The sequence below is a fragment of the Esox lucius genome, chromosome 5 (assembly GCF_011004845.1).
Source record: "Esox lucius isolate fEsoLuc1 chromosome 5, fEsoLuc1.pri, whole genome shotgun sequence".
NCBI classification, from domain to species: Eukaryota; Metazoa; Chordata; class Actinopteri; order Esociformes; family Esocidae; genus Esox; species Esox lucius.
In genome coordinates, this window is record NC_047573.1 from 6,542,985 (window position 1) to 6,561,736 (window position 18,752).

The 18,752-nt window shown below is 43.2% G+C and overlaps 1 protein-coding gene across 2 annotated transcripts in view; it reads right to left on the reverse strand.

The window, feature by feature from the left end:
* Positions 1 to 18,752, reverse strand: part of lmbrd1 (LMBR1 domain containing 1) — a 110,991-nt gene that overhangs the window by 90,499 nt on the left and 1,740 nt on the right. The window contains exons 2-4 of one of the 2 annotated variants that reach the window (XM_029119943.2): positions 17,811 to 17,895; positions 16,095 to 16,271; positions 13,111 to 13,174 (exon numbers count right to left, since the gene is read on the reverse strand). In XM_029119943.2, the coding sequence (XP_028975776.1) occupies positions 13,111 to 13,174; positions 16,095 to 16,271; positions 17,811 to 17,895 (326 nt within the window). Of the gene's footprint in view, positions 1 to 13,110; positions 13,175 to 16,094; positions 16,272 to 17,810; positions 17,963 to 18,752 lie in introns of those variants that run through there. The other variant, XM_029119942.2, reaches the window with a different exon arrangement.

Sequence of the window (18,752 nt, forward strand, 5' to 3'; positions counted from 1 at the left end):
CCCAGCCCTCCCACCCCTTTCTCCTTGTCATGTGCCAACAGAGCAGACACTGAGGCGAATGGGAGCTAAACAGACAAGGTGAGCGGCCAGGCAGAGAACTAATTAAAACAACTGTTCTGATTCTGCGTGTTTCTGACCTCTGGAACAGGGAGTTCACCGGTCCACCATTTAAATGAAGCCGGCGCTGTTCTCTCTGCCGCGTGAGGACGTGGTTGCTTCAGATGTATCATACAGGTTCAGTTGGGCGTAGCTCCATGGATTGGAACCACACCAGGGTCGCACCCACGTCAATAAGGACACCTCCACCTCCCCGAACACCACAGAGAAACACCAAACCTGCCCCCACGCCGCACACGTTCCATTCATCTTTATGCAGATTCTCCCCTGTCATTTTCAGTTTATTTGTATTTCTTTGGGGACAGGCCGGTGCAGGGAGCATGCAGGCACGCGGACAGACGGGGACACTGGGGGGGGCGGCCAAGCAGGACCTGTGATTGATGGTCGTTGGCTCGTAAATTGGCCCGGTCCGCCACCACGTCTGTGCTACCCTGTCGGCCGCGCCGAGCCTCGTCAGGTTACAAATCAGGCTGCTTGATAATTTGCTGTTGTATTGGATTCTCTGCAGACACGCCTCCAGGGCATGACTGTCCTATGAGGAGGCCACGGCACGAATACTGATGACAGAATACCACCGGCCTGATGGATACATCAAACACACACACACACAAACACACACACACACACACACACACACACACACACACACACAGAATGAATACTACCCCAGGCGACAAGAGGCCTTTCTCCAGATTATCTTTGGCCACAATATAATCCAAATCAATACAATGAAAAGCACCATGCGTCTTTCCCTTAACAGACAACAGGTGGCCGAATGAGTCCAGAGAAACGGGCAACGAGCCACTCAGTCCTGTGACAATGATGAGCTCTGGGAAGCCGCACAGAAGTTCAACACCATGCCGGGGCTCGCCAGCCTCCTGGAGGACGACCATGCGCCGCGACCACACGCATGACGACACGCATGGCGACACGGCTAAAACGTGGGCCCACTTCAAAGAACGTTGACCCGGGAATCCGCAGGCCGACCACCAACCCACCAAGCCTCGATGCCACCGGCCCCTGTCGTCTTCTGAGAGATTTTCAAAACGGTCTCAATCAGGTTGTTTGGTGTCGGCAGCCCCAGTGCCAACGTTATCAGACTGAAAGCAAGCCAGTCCCCCCCATTCCCTCTCGTAAGACGTGAGAGGCAGACCTGGATTCCAGCTTATTGGAGCTCGTCGCCTGGCTAAACTGAGCGATAGAAGCCCGAACGCACTCCAGACGCACGTGGAAAGCCGGCGAATAGGTGCTGGACCCAGGCTCAGTGAGGGGGGCTCCGCGGGGCTCCATATCCCGCGCTGCAGGAGCCTGAGCTGGATCAATTTCTTAAAGTAGCCACGTACAAGACATGAATAATGAGTACACGTATAAACGCACGCACGCAGACAATCACACAGTGACAGAAACACACAGACAGAGACACGCAGGGCAGGACAGGCTGTGTTTTCATACATTGCATTATCAGGATGAGTTACCAACCCGAAGGACGGAAACCACACAGACCCACACACACAAAGGCTTTTTGTAGGCGTCTCCTTTAAATGCAGTAGACTGGCGGCCTGCATTCGAAAACCCTGGTTGGAAGGAGGCTATTACGAATGCTTTTGAGCCCAGTCCCTGCAAGCTAGGTACTGACCGGTCCGGGGATATGTCTTGGATAATCTGGGGGGGGTAACTTGCGGCCTCCAACAACGTCTTGAATGGGGTAACTTTCCTGACAGCGGGGGGGGCAGGTCTCACCCGGTTAGGATCATCCTTAATTAGTCTACTTCCATTAGTCTGCATTGAGTGGCGTTAACACAACATGTTCCCATCACTAAACATTGGGGAGATGTTCAGTAATGATCATGTCCAGACATTTCAGAGGACCTGCATGAGGACCATCAGGAGTAAGAAACAAACCTTTTGGCCCTGCCTGTCCTTAGAGAACCCTTCTGGCCCTGCCTGTCCTTAGAGAACCCTTCTGGCCCTGCCTGTCCTTAGAGAACCCTTCTGGCCTTGACTGTCCTTAGAGAACCCTTCTGGCCCTGCCTGTCCTCAGAGAACCCTTCTGGACTTGCCTGTCCTCAGAGAACCCTTCTGGACTTGCCTGTCCTTAGAGAACCCTTCTGGCCCTGCCTGTCCTTAGAGAACCCTTCTGGCCTTGACTGTCCTTAGAGAACCCTTCTGGCCTTGACTGTCCTTAGAGAACCCTTCTGGCCCTGCCTGTCCTCAGAGAACCCTTCTGGCCCTGCCTGTCCTCAGAGAACCATTCTGGACTTGACTGTCCTCAGAGAACCCTTCTGGACTTGACTGTCCTTAGAGAACCCTTCTGGACTTGACAATCCTTACAGAAGCTTTCTGCAACCAGGTTATTGTGAGTTTTTATTTTAAATGTTTCCCCCTCAAAGATTTCAGTTTGTTTTTCAATTGAATTGTTCACATTATAGGTCACATTAAATGTGGAAAAAGTTCTCACATGATTTATCTTTGTTTCATTCTTTTACATCACAAAAACCTGGCATTTCTAACAGGGGTGTGTATACTTTTTATATCCACTGTATATTTGTGTGTCCATTTACTTTATCCTGCAGGGTAGGGTTCAATGCATCGAGACACTTTAGAGGCCTCCACCCATTACACACTGGGGCGAAATGAAGAGGACTTCTCACCAATCAGGTTTCTCAAAGAGGAAATAAACAGAATGGACAAATTAAAGAGAAAAGGTTTGCGTTGAATACTCTGGATTCTGTTAAGGTCGCCCAAAGCAGCAGCAGCAGCAGCAGCTCCTGAGGGCCATTTGAAGCACAGTACAGTTCATTCTCGCTGAGAAAAAGGTAGCTGAGCCCCATCCTTTTGGAGCCGAGACAATAAACCAACCAAGCTAATCCACCAGTCCCTCCCTCCCCTGTGCAGCCAACGTGACACAGTGAACCAAGCTGGCCGAGAAATCTGGTCTCATCATGCACCATGGTAGATGAGCAACTGGGCCGGCGTAGCGGCTCTAGCAGCCTCCACAGTCCCAGTAGTGGGAATCAGAGACGAGCAGGCCCAGGGTTGTACTGGGGAAGAAGCCGTAGAAGACAAGTAAACGTTCCAAGGATTGTGGCACGAGTTGTCAGTTAAGGCAAGCTCGCCAAAGAGGAGACACACACGGACACTGTGATAACTCGACCTAATAACAGTCACAGTCCAAGAGGAGACACAGACGGACACTGTGATAACTCGACCTAATAACAGTCACAGTCCAAGAGGAGACACACACGGACACTGTGATAACTCGACCTAATAACAGTCACAGTCCAAGAGGAGACACACACAGACACTGTGATAACTCTACCTAATAACAGTCACAGTCCAAGAGGAGACACACACAGACACTGTGATAACTCTACCTAATAACAGTCACAGTCCAAGAGGAGACACACACGGACACTGTGACAACTCTACCTAATAACAGTCACAGTCCAAGAGGAGACACACACGGACACTGTGATAACTCTACCTAATAACAGTCACAGTCCAAGAAGAGACACACACGGACACTGTGATAACTACCTAATAACAGTCACAGTCCAAGAGGAGACACACACAGACACTGTGATAACTCTACCTAATAACAGTCACAGTCCAAGAGGAGACACAGACGGACACTGTGACAACTACCTAATAACAGTCACAGTCCAAGAGGAGACACAGACGGACACTGTGATAACTCTACCTAATAACAGTCACAGTCCAAGACACTGGAAGAAAAAAAACATGGAACAACAATCTGATTTTGGGGTTTTCTGTGTCACAGCATTCAGGCAACAAAAACTTCAACATTTATGGGTGTGTTCCATAGAAAACTTCAGGCAGGGAATTCTTTTTATGTCTTTCTTTCATATTTGAAACTTATAAAAACAAGGAACATTTTCTACTGTTGATGGAAGATAAATAATTTTGCACGTTTTTTCACCAATCAGATTCAGAGACTAGCCTTTGTCATTCTTTACAAATTGCATCTAAACTTCTAAAGGAACACCTTAAAACCATTAGTTGGCAAATTGTTAGTTGAATTAAAAAAATACTAATTTTCCCTTCAACTGCTTAACCTTTAATCTGTCTGACTCGCCCAGTCCTCTGACAGAGCTTTACACAGAATCCTCTTCTTCAATGTTAATTTGAAAATCATCCTCCATCAGAGCCAAAGTAACAGCTCCAGCTAGAAGAAAAGCGGGTTTATATATATAGGCCTAGAATGAAAAAGGGGATCAATGGATTATTTCATATGGCTTTGGCAGCTCAAAAAGGTTCTGTATAGAACCCTTATTTTTAGAAGGGTGGTTGAAAATGAAGCAGAACTGTGATTTTGGACTGAAGAGGGGGGCTGTACTGTGGAAATACATGTATTGTATTGCATCGTTCCTTCTGTGATTCTGGCCCATACGTTCTTATCTTAAAGAGTTCCCACGACCGTCTGGTCCAATACAAATTCAATCTGTCCTAGGTTTCAGACAGCCATCCTCGAGCCCCAGTGACCAGCTCGTTCCATTAGTAACACTCAGCACACGCACTAAGGTTAAGAAACAAACACAGCGCCCTCTCTCACCCCACATCTCACCCCTCTCTCTCTCACTCTCTCTCACCCTCTCTCTCTCTCTCTCTCTCTCTCTCTCCCTCCTCTCGCTATCCCAACCATATCTTTCTCACCATCTCTGTCCCCCATCCTGCCTCAACTTGTGCTCTCTCCGTCTCTAACCTCCTCCCTCTCTCTTTCTCTCTCTAACCTCCTCCCTCTCAATCACAACACTCCTCTGTTTCACCAGCTCTCTCCTCAATCCTCCTCTTTCACTTCTCTCTCACCCCCCTTTCTCACCACATATCTCCCTTATCCACCCCTCTAAATCTCCTCTTCCCTATCTTTCTCCTCTCTCCCCAATCCCTCTCTCTCCTCTCTGACCCTCTCTCCCCAATCCAACCATCTCTCTCTCTCTCCCCACCTCCCTCTCTCCCTCCCTCCCTCCCCCTGATTTCTCTCCCACTTCATATCTCTCTATATCTGTATGATCTGAAAGCATCCATGATTTATTTAGAGAGCTTAGGGGTGTCAGCCTGTTGCTGGAGGGGTCTCATCACGCCCCAATGCTTTGAAGTGCTTGCTGCTCACCAGCGGCCTGGTCTGGGAAGACGAAAAGGCTTAAATGCAGGCAGAAATGCAGCAGATTGGGAAAGGGAGAGGCAAAGCTTTCAAAATCCTTTATTATGGCCCTGCTACACAACAGCCTTCGGCGTCAGACGCCGTCAGCCACAGAGGGAGAGCTTGCTTTGAAATCAATGAAAGCTGGTACGCTGCCCCTCTCCAACTTAATGGCAGCATCTGAGCTCATTAATCACCATGTTTTGATTCTCGTTGGCAGAGTGAATTCGATCTTGTGAATGAAAGTAATGAGGATGAGTAGCGGCTTTGGTTGTTTTCTAATGTAAAAGGTAGAACATCACGTTGACCTGACACTGACACTGAGGGAATACAATGTGTTTGGTGGGGCTGAAGTGTCAGTGTGACCTTTAACCTGCTGTTCATGTAACCAACCAACACCTTGTCAGACACTTTCAACTGTACAATCGTTCAATAGGCCAACGTGATCCGACCGCCTTTCGCTAACGCATCTCCATGACTTCAATCCTCCGGCACGTCCCCGAAAGTAAAACTCAATACCACGTCTTCAGAGTTCCTCACTGGCACACAGCCCCAGCCGAAGGCGCCATCGTACCAGCAACCTAGCATCATGTCACAGAGCGCCAGTACGACTCCATACGCTGGGCGGGGACGACATGTGGCAGCCTTTAACCTGTTGACTACGCGTCCAAAGCTGATTCAGGAAGAATTAAATAAAGGCCCACCCACCTCATACGACACTGCACTAATTCAGAGCAGACCGCGACCACCTCGCTTCGCCATCTACTGATGCATACAGGAATTCGGCGATGCCTACAATTCAGATCCCTTTCAAGGGCACACAGTCCGTTTAACCCTGAACCGAGGCCAACGGAAATGATGTGGATACCGAGCCACTTAGTCTCTACACTGTCACGGTCAAAGCATATCGATTATAAGGCTGTAGAGACTGACAGGAGGTCGGTCTGTGATCAAGGGAGGTTCAACGGGTCAACCGGTCCATAGTTTTATCTTTTATCTTGAATATTTCCCAGAGATGCAAAGATTAAATCAAACACTCCTCGTCCTTGTTAAGGAACATTAATGTGTAAGATAGTTATTTACGGAAATCAGCTGGCATACAGGTCTGACAGACACGCACTTTATGAAAACCAGGAGTCTCTTGACTGTATCCAAATCAAATGTGTGTCAACTAACATATTCATTAGGGGCAATGATGACATGCAATTCCTTGTAATCTCAAATTACTCGAGCAAACCTCAAAATTAAAACACTGTCTCACAGAACGCCTCTGACCAACTCCGACATGTAAACAATAAATACAGTAAAACTTTTTTTGATACACAGACCTAATTTGAAGTCACAGAAACCCGCAAATCCGTTTGACTTTGCCAGTTTACAGATAACAGTAGGACATGAGGTCACAGCACATTTCACTTACAAGGCTCAGCTAGCTCCCTGTTCTTGTTAAATAGAAGCCTGGTGTTTGAGTGCCAGATAACATAAACTGAGGCCTGACAAAAAGCCCCTGGTCCAAATAAAACATATTTCTGAAAACAACACTAACAAAAACGGAAATAAGATTCGGAGGTATTCGGATAAATTAGCTACACAGTAAACCGACTTAATGAAATTGATTATGGAAAACTGTCTAAGAGATAAAAAAGAAAAGTGGAAGGACTTTAGACAAAGCTTCTGCTGTGTTTGTTGATTGGAGGGCCTTTTTACTTTACAAAACATTTTCCAAAATTCATCAAGAAAAATGCTAAAGCCAGTAGATGATTTTATAGTATAAATAAAATCAAATTTATAGTATAACTTAGACACTACAGATACTACCCACTTAGAGTGTTGTCGGGCCATGGATATAGTTAGCACTCTAACCACAGTGTGAGAAAATAGGATATAATAAAAATGTATAACCATTCTGTGAGTTAAGAGCATATTATAATAGTAAAAGATAATCAGACTGTGAGTAAACATATTATAAGAATAGATACCCTATTAACTCATATTATGGTTATTATAATAATAATAAATGTGAGTTAATATGATATAATAGTAAAAATAAATAAATAATAATAATAGCTAGCCATATTGAGAGTTAGTAGGACATATTAAGAATAATAGATAACCATACTGTGAGTTAATAGGATATAATAATAGATAACCATACTGTGAGTACATATGATATAATAATAATTTTACTAATCTGTGAGTTAATATGATTTAATAATAATAATAATAATAATAATAATAATATATTACCATACTGCGAGTTAACAGGATAAAATAATAATAGTAATAATAATAATAATAGATAACCATACTGTGAGTGCATATGATATAATAATAATATTACTAAACTGTGAGTTAATATGATTTAATATAATAATAATAATAATAATAATAATAATTATATATTTTCCATACTGCGAGTTAACAGGATAAAATAATAATAATAATTATAATAATAATAGATAACCATACTGTGAAATAGTAGGGCGCAGGAACAGTGGGGTCATTAAGCCTGGGCGTCCGGGGCTATAGCCCTGGATCTTTTATGAATAGCGGATCTCAAATTCACCCAAAAAAAAGATAAAAAATAACCCCTGATCTATTCATCTATAATTCCGATCGTGCATTATGACAATGTAGACGTGTAGGAATATTTGCCCAGGAATATTTTGGGCACTGGTATTCAGTGACATTTTTAGCTTCTTATTTGCCAACAATTAGACTGCAAATAGGCTTCAATCTCTATACCTGTTAGAGACTGCTATTTCTGATTGTTCTTCAGATTCTGCAACTTCTTCTAAAACTGTGAGCTAATATGTTTCAAGCACCTCTACTTCCATGACTGATTAAAACATGTCCTCAAGTGACTTCCTTTGTAGCAGACAGTCAGGAATATGTTTAGAAAAATCCCATTGCAATAAAATTGCAGTATCAGTAGCATAACAAATGGGTACAGAATTACATTGACAATGTTGTGACATCCGGTGGCAACTCCCTGCCAAATTCATAAGAACATTAGGACAAACAGCAGATAATGGTAAATATCCAAATATCAATCAGCCTAGTAAAAACATTTGATCAATTAGATAATACAGCGAGTGGATTGCATGTAAAAACTGTGAAATGGGTAAAAGTAGCACCACTCAAGGCAAAACTAGAAATAAAGTAGCACTTGTGTAAAGGAGCACTTTATAAGGGGACAAGGACACTTTATCATTTGAAAGGCAGAATGCACTGATCAGGTGACCCCTACCACAAGCATTGTAACTGGTTGGGGCATGTGAATTCACAAGGCTGTATGATGAAAGGTATTATATATCACAGCACATTCATTGCATAATCAAACAAATTCTGAAAAGAGCAAAGAACTTCACCAATCACAACACTAAGAAAAGAATGAGAGACTAAAAGCAAAAAGGACAGTGTCGCAATCTAGGGAACTAATTCAATTATTTTTCTAAAGCGACAAAAAAATAAAATAAAAAAAAGAGTAAAAAAAAAAAAAAAGAGTAAAAGAAAGAGTACGCTGTTGATTCTGACTTGTGCTTTTTAAAGTTGTCAAAAGGGAAAGAGAGTGCAAGGGAAAGTAGAAAAGATAATTATTCCTTTGACTAAAGATCCTGCTTTCAAGGTTAGATCAGGAAGAACCAAGCTCTTTTTGAAGACTGCTTGGCTACAGTGTTGAACTGTCAGAAATTCATGGAGCTAGGTCTCCCCCTGCTGGCTGAAAAGATATCACCCCCTCCCACTCTCCATCAGTCACAAGACAAAAGGGAAAAAGAGGAGAAACCAAAAAAAAAATGACACTAATTCAACATGAAATTCAGGTGCAGGAGAAAATGCCTTCAAAACCCAGCTATGGTTAGTCATTCCTGCTACTCTCTGACGCTGGTCCAACCAGGATCAAGACTTGAGCAACGTGATGCAGATTTCCTCACATCTGATTGTCATTCTATTCCGCTGCAGACAGAGTGCATTGCAGCTGCACGCTACAGTGGGGAGTCAGATGCCACAACCAACTGAGAAACCAAAAGGTTGCTTGATCGGATCCCCAAGTCAGCAAGAAGGTTTTCTCTGTGAACCTACCTATTAAAACAAGGGAACCAAACAGCAATAGTCCAGATTGAATCTGGATTATAACGGATGGCTGTAACACGGTTTTCAATTTACTGTAGAGACATTCTGTGGATTATGTTCTACCACCAGCTACAAAATCTGAGCCTGATGTTGTATTGAAAAACATCAAACTTTCCCAAGTAGCTGGACAGATTTATCCGGATGCACTGGAAGGACCGCAAGTGCTTTGATTCAACAGTTGCTACCAAAAGATATTCTCACAAAAATGTTGTTTTAGATTAAATGATAACTGTTGATTCCACAGTTTCTTCAGACAATCAATGGCTCCAGCTCCACTTAAGCTGCTTCTTTGTTGCCGGGTGCAATGACAAAATCTATTTCATCAAGACAGCCGCTTCAACTCTTCTCGATAAAAGGGGAAGAGGCGGACCAGTTGAGCTGAAAGGCAGTGGACTAGACAAGAATGAATAGAAATACACTGGTTATCAGAACCACCAATGAAAGGTGCGTCCTGACTGTCTTCGTGAAGAAAACAGCGGAACTGCAGGGACTTCCTTTAAAGGCTACAAAAAGGCACCTAAACCTTTGCTTTGGTGAGACACATGTCTTAGGTATGTTGTTTTTACCACAACCTCAAACCATCTATAATCAACTGCCCAATATTACCCACCCACACTCCCTCCATCCCTCGTAGAAGGGACCAAGTCCATCCGTCTAACTTCTGTGATTCATGGAATCAGGCCAGTGTCTCTATACAGAATAGACAACTACAATGAGTCGCTATAGAGCCAAACTCCCTGTAAAGACTTGCAGTATAATCCAGCTCAACGGGAATTGTAACCCATCGTTCTTTTCTCAGCGTCACTTTGTTCTCCACAGAATGGGATAGTTAGACTAGCCAGTCCTGGAGGATATACAAGCTGCCAGGCTTTGCAGTATTGCTGGGTTGACCCCATGTCATTAGAGAGGCTCTGTGAAAGTGGCCTGCAGAAAGGTAAGGGTCCCAGCATGCTTTGTGTTGTTGACGTGCAGTGTTGCGATGCTCAGCCAATCAGAGAAATCTGCTGGTGCTGGGAGGCAACTCCATGACTCTGGGTTCTGTCTGTCTGTCTGTCTTTCAGTCAGTCTTTCTCTGTGTCTGTCTGTCCTACTCTGTGTCCTTCTCTGTATCGGTCTGTCCTTCCCTGTGTCGGTCTGTATGCCTCTTCTCCCAGTCCCTCTGTCCTACATGCATTCCCTTGTCACAGTAGGAGTGGACACATGACAGGAGTAATGGTTCTTCCATCATGTATTACAATCAGGTTTCTCTGATTGGGTAAGTGATGGGCCGGGGAGACAGCTTGTCTGTGTGACTGACTGGAGTGGGTGTGTGACTGTGGTGTGCATGTGTGTGTGTGTAGCTGGTGTGTGTGTGTGACTGGTGTGTGTGTGTGTGTGAATGGTGTGTGTTTTCTGAAGAGCAGTAACAGCTCCAGCCCAGCGCAACTGACTGGAGTGTTTGTGTGAGTGTGTGTGTGTGTGTGTAACTAGTGTGTGTGTGTGTGACTGGTGTGTGAATGGTGTATGTTTTCTGAAGAGCAGTAACAGCTCCAGCCCAGCACGACTGACTGGAGTGTGTGTGTGACGGGTGTGTGTGTGTGTGTGTGTGTGTGTGAGAATGGTGGGTGTTTTCTGAAGAGCACTAACAGCTCCAGCCCAGCGCGACTGACTGGAGTGTGTGTGTGTGTGTGTGTGTGTGAGTGTAACAGGTGTGTGAGACTGGGGTGTGTGTTTTCTGAAGAGCAGTAACAGCTCCAGCCCAGCGCGACTGACTGGCAGGACATTTGAACAGGCATCTGTTAGAAAACTCTAATGGCTCCTGACCAAGAAGCCAATCCGTGGCAGGACTCACTTTACAGGGAGAAGAACACGACAACAAGTCCTGAGCCTTCAGTATGACATATCCCAGCATGCCGAGGGCCATCAGAACACCAGCAGTCAGATAACAGAGTTCAACGTCACATAAGAGCCTTCAAACATACATGACACACACCATAGTGACACCGCCCTGATGTCGCTCCGGTCAACAGCGGTGAACTATGTGGGGATTAGGGTCCTGACGAAGAACCACACTAACTCTCCAGAGCACACGCAGCTCCCTGAATCTCACACCAACGGAGCATCACAGTTTAGGACGAACTGAAGAGAGAGGACAGTTAAGACAATCACTGTCACTGTGTGTTATCGCCCAAGGAACCAGAGAGAGAGAGAGAGAGAGAGAGTCGTGTTTGTTGTTGGAAATGAGTCAAGACACATGAATACATTTACACGTTCTCTCCCTTAACCCTAAACGTTCGGGTTCCCAGGGAGCCACATCGTGGACCAGGACTCATTTCAGTGGATATTCTCACTCCAGACAAAATGGTTCTCAGTCCGTTTCTAAATCCCTCTGTACCAAGCGCAGGCCTGAGGAGGTGGGCCCGATCAACCAGGTCGATGACACCCAACGGGGAGGTCAGGGACTGTGTGGTGCCAGGGAAAAAAAAGCTCTCCCTCAATGTCAGCCAGATAAAGGAGATGACCACATCATGAGGACTGGAGTGAAGCGGGTTCAGCGCTCCAAGTTCCTCAGTGTCAACATCGCCCATCAGCCGACATAGTTCACACACGCCCGGGCAATTGTGAGAGAAGCACGTCAGTGCCTCTTACCCCTCAGGAGACGGAAAACATTTGGATCGGGCCCCCTCAGCCTCTGAAGGTTCAACAGCCGCACCACTGACAGCATCTTGACAGGCTGTCCCACCACTTGGCAGGGCCTAAAAACAGTCAAACGCTCCAGCCGTCCAGGTCCGGATGCCACAGCGTGCCACAAAGTACGGGTGCATCAGGTCTGGAATCAACAGGGTCCAGTACATCTACCCCCAAGATGGAAAACTGCTAAACACCACGGCCAAAGGACTACCACACGGTTTAGCAGCTTTTTGAGTTCAGTCTGCCTAGGTCTTCTACACACCAAAGCACTTCAAACCTGACCTGCAGGAAGCAGTAGCACTCGGGCATGTATCATAATAGCACTTCAAAATCAGTCACACAGATGTATTGGTAGAGACATTATCCATTTTGAATTTAAGTGAGCTAAAAGGGTACATGGGCTTAATAGGTATTATTGTCTCTTCAACAGAAACAGGTCATACACCCTGGGATGTCAACTCCCATAGTACATTTGTTCATCTACAGTGGGGAGAACAAGTATTCGATACACTGCCGATTATGTCATGCAATAAAATGCTAATTAATTACTTAAAAATCATACAATGTGATTTTCTGGATTTTTGTTTTAGATTCCGTCACTCACAGTTGAAGTGTACCTATGATAAAAATGACAGACTTCTACATGCTTTGTAAGTGGGAAAACCTGCAAAATCGGCAGTGTATCAAATACTTGTTCTCCCCACTGTAAATGCAAGTCGCTCTATATAAGAGCATCTGCTAAATTATTAAAATCAATGTAATCCTTGTTATTCGTGTCATTATATATAGATAAATATATAAATAAATATTACAATATTAATTGTCTTACAGTTTTTTTCTATCTTAATATGTTCTCATGTACTTCCATCTCTTTAACTGCAAGGTTCATGAGTAAGTATTTTGATATTAGTTTACATTTCAGTCTAGGTGAAATATTTGGACAATTGTCCTTTCACCTGGTTTTGGAAAAACACAACAGATTTTAGGTAGGGTGCCTGACAACAAACACTACAGTAGATATCACTCACAGTAATACGCATACAGCACAGTGTCTTCAATTTGGCCTCGTGTTTCATTGTTTTCAGCCCAGCCCTGTATTGGGAAGAAATAAGAACTCTATTAGAATAAAGGCAAAACAGCACTTTGACAGAGGTGAGTATATTAAACAATACAAAAGCCATATTTGTGAAGGGAAAAGATAATTCTGTACAGTTCCCAATATGAGTGGATACAAGCCAATCCAGGACACTGACGCAGTGACCACAGGCCTATTTTTATGTAAAAAGGAAAAGAGAAAGAAAGAGATCTTGAATTATTGAAAAGATCAGAGGAGAAAGTAGTAGAATATTTAATACACACACCAGAGAAAAAGCCTAAATTATGAAGGTATCGCTTATTGTTTATCATTTTTGTGTGATATTCATATTTCTACCGTAATGAAACTCCATTCCTCTTTTCTTATAAAACAAACATAGTCATGCTGAGGAAGAATGGCATTTCAGGAGCTCTGATTTTTCTATTGATTGTTGTCATGTTGTCATCTCCAAGGTGGCAGGGTTCCTATCAGAGATGTGACCTGACATGTCCGTGACTCACAAGTTCTAAAAGAGGATCAGAATGCCATGGAGAATTGCTGTCTGTCTACCTTTGCAGAGCACAGGCACGCCAAAACACACACACAGAGACACACACAAAGACACACAAACACAAACGCATATTTACAAGCACATAGACACACACATTCATACAAACACAGACATACAAACAAACACACAAACACACACACATAAAAACACAAACACACACACATACATACAGAAACACAGAAACCATTCCGGCAATAAATGCATATTTTTGATCGCTGCGCCAGTTATGAATTCTATCCAAAGCATCAATAAACCTTTTCTCATCAGCACCAGCATCCAGCGCTGATCAAAGCTCATAGCCTTATCATAGCCTAGGCGATAACAATCCCATATTTTAATGTCCATGTGCAAAAAATGTGCATGTGCAAAAAATAAAAAAAGACAAGATTAAGACAAGATCAGGCATATCACAAGGTACTACTTTATTTAGAGAGTCCCAAAAGTGTATCTGCTATACAGACTGTGGATTAGGGTTAGGGTTAATCAGTAACATGTTAACTATCTACAAACCCTTATGCTTTGACCGAACTATAATCTTAACTCTTACTCAAAATCTTATTCTAAACCTAAATCCTTAACTTAGCAAGGGGTTGCTTCTAACATATCGTTTGTTGAAGGCAGTCCTACCCATGAAACATCTACAGGTAAAGTAACCTATCACAATGGCATCCTCATTGTGTCATTCACTCTCCAGCCTATCCACATTCTCCCACAATCAGACAGGCTTTTCATCTACTGTGGATGGTATAAATATCTGTAGATGATGACGACAAAGCTTATTATGCTGAAAAACAATATGATAACATTATTTCCAATAAAGCACATGAAAATTATTTTCAGAATTAAGCTATGGACTGGTTCTAAATTGAACTTAAAATGTAGATTTCCCTCAATTTTTTTCTCTGTTTTTCAATCTGTGTACAAAAAGTTTTACTTGTGTCTTACTCCTGTAGGCAACTATATTCACAGACAGCCCACTCAATTATTAACTATTGACTATTAAATTACAACTTAGTTAGGACGCTGTGTAAAATGGAAATTATAACAGAATGCAAAGATGTGCAAATCATGTAAACCCTATATTAAATAGAAAATAGTACAAAGACAATATATCAAAATATATGCCAGCAACATGCTTGGACAGGGGCAACAAAAGACTGGAAAAGTGTAATAAAAAACAAGCCGGGTGCAACAATTTAAGAACAACGTTTCTCAATGTAAAATCGTTAAGAGTTTGGGGATCTCATCACCTACATTACATAATATCATTAAAAGATTCAGGGAATCCAGAGAAACCTCTGTATGCAAGGGACAAGATCAAAAACCAATACTGGATGGCCGTGATCTTTGGGCCCTCAGACGGCACTGCATTAAAAGCAGACATGATTCTGGGGTGGACATCACTACAGGGGCTCAGGAACACCCCCGAAAACCATTGTCTTGTGAACACCGTGTCGCTGCATCCACAAATGCAACTTTACCACACAAAGAAGAAACCAGACATAAACCGGATCCAGAAACACCACCGCCTTGTCGGGGACCAAGCTCATTTAAAAAGGACTAAGGTGAAGTGAAAAACTGTCCTGTGCTCTGATGAATCAAAACGTGAAATTATTTTTGGGAATCATGGACGCCGCGTCCTCCAGGCTTCAGAGAAGAGTGTGAAGGCACTATTAATGCTGAACAATATACAGGTTCTGGAGCAAAATATGCTACCATCCAGACAATATATTTTCAGGGAAGGCCTTGCATATTTCAGTAATACAATGCCACACCACATTCTGCATGTATTACAACAGCATGGCTCTGTAGAAAGTAAGGTTGGTGAAGTGGCCTGCCTTGCAGTCCAGACCTGTCACCCATTGAAAACATTTGGCACATTATGAAAACATAGAAATATGACAAAGAAGACCCCGAATTATTGAGCAGCTGAAATCCAATATCAAGCAAGAATGGAAAAACATTTCACTTTCAAAACTACTGCAGTTGGTCTCCTCAGTTCCCAAACGCTTACAGAGTATTGTAAAAAGAAGAGGTGGTGCAACACAGTAATAAACATGCCCCTGTCCCAACTTTTTTTTGAAGTGTAGCTGGCATCAAATTCAAAATGGGCATATATGTTTCCAAAAACAATGACATTTCTCTGGTTCAACACTTGATATGTTGTCTTTATAGTATTTTCAATTAAATATAGAGATGAAATGATTTGCACATCATTGCATTCCGTCATTACTTGCATTTTACGCAGCGTCACAACTTGTTTAGAAACGGGGTTGTAGAACTCCCTGTTCTAAGGGTCCACTGCTGACCTCAAATGTCCTTAAGCTGCATAAATCCCAAGGTCTACGAAGCAGCGGAATACATACCTTGTAAGTTCCATTGGGGTACTTCATGTAAGACACCAGGAAGATATCCACAGGAAGAAGTGCTGAGGTTATCAGTGCAACTGCTAAAGCACATATGGCCGTGATGGTTGAGATGACCTCACTCTCCTGGCGGCTTTGGTACTTTCGGATGTAGACCCAACAGAAGGCCAGAATAACCTGGAGGTTGAAACACAACGTTGAAAGCATGCGAGAACGGGATTTCATTGTTTCAGAACTATCCAATGTTTTTTTTTTTTTTTACCGTAACATTGCTTTGTTTAACTAATACCAACTGTAATTACAGGGATAACAAAATGCTAAAGTAGTTGGGCTATTTCAGAAGTAACAACATGTTTGTTTACAGTTCCATGTCATTCTTGTGACCTTTGAATACAGACATACCACTTCTGACAGTAAAAGGTGGAAATCCTAATAGATGCACCTCCCAAAAGCTTAAATCAATCCAAAAAAAACGTACTACAATTTCTATAAATGCGTTCCTAATAAACCTCTGCAATTCACTCAGGTTATTTTCTGACTTTAGGGCACTAGGTGGCCTAGTGGTTAGGGCATCTGACTAGGGTCCAGAAGGTCCCTCGTTCTAATCCCATACTGCAAAGGTGAACCCTTTTTTGTTCTGTCCCTGAGCAAGACAGGAAACCCTATGTGCTCCTGCCACCCCAGGTCGTTGCTGTAAATAAGAATGTGTACTTCATCAACTACAGGCCGACGCCACCACAGTGCTGCTGAATCTTCAGAATCACAAGGTCGTATTCTAGGCACACACAAACAGACGTTCTAGGCCTGAGCTGTGAGGACACTGCTAAAACCAGTTGGCTGCTCAGATCCTTAAGGGATGCCATTCACATACAGGATCAATTAAGCACAGAGCCAACAACAGTTAAGCCCCGTGCCTGCGTGTATTGCCAGGTAATGACACAAGCTTTGCATCTAAACGAAGACCAATGGAAAGGATTTCACTGGATTATAAGGAATGGAGCAGAGCAATCTGATTCTGGTGTTTCAGCTTGTTAATCAGGATGCAGAACAAGTTGTGTTAGCTCAATATTATGCTGCCGGCCTGACATTCATATAAAAGTTACTGTAGCAGGCTTGGCGATGGCTCCTCTCTAAATTTAGCTGTCTCAGCGTCTGCAGTCATGTGACACTGTGTAAGCGATTTTTTAGCTAGCTCAATAATATTAACATGCTAGCCAACTGCTAACCATGCAACTAGCTAACCTGTCCAACAACCTAACTAAACATAGGAATAGTGCATGTTGTTTGCTAAAATGTTCTTTACAAAACTAACGAAGTCAGACGTCTTTTCCAAGTTTAATTAAAAGTAGGTATTTATAATCCAATACTGTAGCTTATACTAGTCAGCGTGCTAGCTTACTCGACTCCATTCAGAACTAACAAAGCTCTGTAAACCGCAGATACGATCATGACTATTCCAGTGGCACTCCCACTAATACACTACAAAAAAAGGCATTTATTTATGATTCATTATGAGTAAGCTAAATACTGTAGCTATATGTCATCACTGGTGTCAAGGTAGTTAACTACCGTACAGTAGCGTCCTAGCTAGCTGGCTGCGTAGCTAGCAAGCTATTGTGAACTTCGTATGAAAAAGCAAAACTGCCACCAAAGGTGTCATCCAGTACGTAAACAGGACAACAAGCTCAGCTTTAACAGCCACTTGAGGGTTCTTACCAGAAATACAAGGGTGAAAATTGACCACCCGAGAGCTGACTCGGATAGCAACGACTGGTCCGCCATCTTCACTTGACTTGACTTCCTGCAACAAACATAGACCATGTGCTTCTATTGACATAACAAGATACAGACCGTTGACAAGACAGGCTGTCAGAGAAACATCAACCGACAGACAGTTCATATCGACGACCGACCAAAAACGGAACGAAATGTGTTGTATGACGTATGTACTGCAATGATCATGTTGTGCAGGGGGTGTTTTCAAATAGGCACAATAACAGGCGTAGAAAGAACATTGACATTTTTGTGCAGTGTCAAATTTCAACGTTTAATTGCTGCCAAAAATCTTGACACCCTGGGCATATAATTGCAAGAAATGGCATACAATTGCAAGACAACACAACACAAACAACCATATATAAATACAAATAAACATTTTTTAAAGGAAATATACACAACAGCAGCGCAAATATGATCTAATGTAAGTAGAGAATATGTCGATTCAAGTACAAAATACAACAATAAACAATTGCATAACTAAATCCAGTAAACAGGATATTAAAAAATAAGCTTATTCAGCGTATTCAGCCAGTGTGGGCATGTCAGTGTTGAGACTAAGAGCGAGTGCTGGTCCAGGGACTGTGCATGTGCAAGTGTGTGGAGTGCAAATTTGTGTGCGAGATTGGTGACTGTATGTTGATCTTCAAGGCCTTCATTTTCCGGAGGGCAGATGTGCCCTACAATGGGTTGACCACATCTCTCTCTTGGGAGGGAGCGGTATGCTATAGTTACGGCGCCAGGCGATGACGAAGCCTGATGACATGTTTTGCACTGGGCTTCGACTGGAATTTGTGAGGGTCCTTTGGAACATGCCAAGTTTCCTCAGGTGCCAGATCGATGCATCATCTTCACCACTGCATTGTTGGATCATTTACTTTA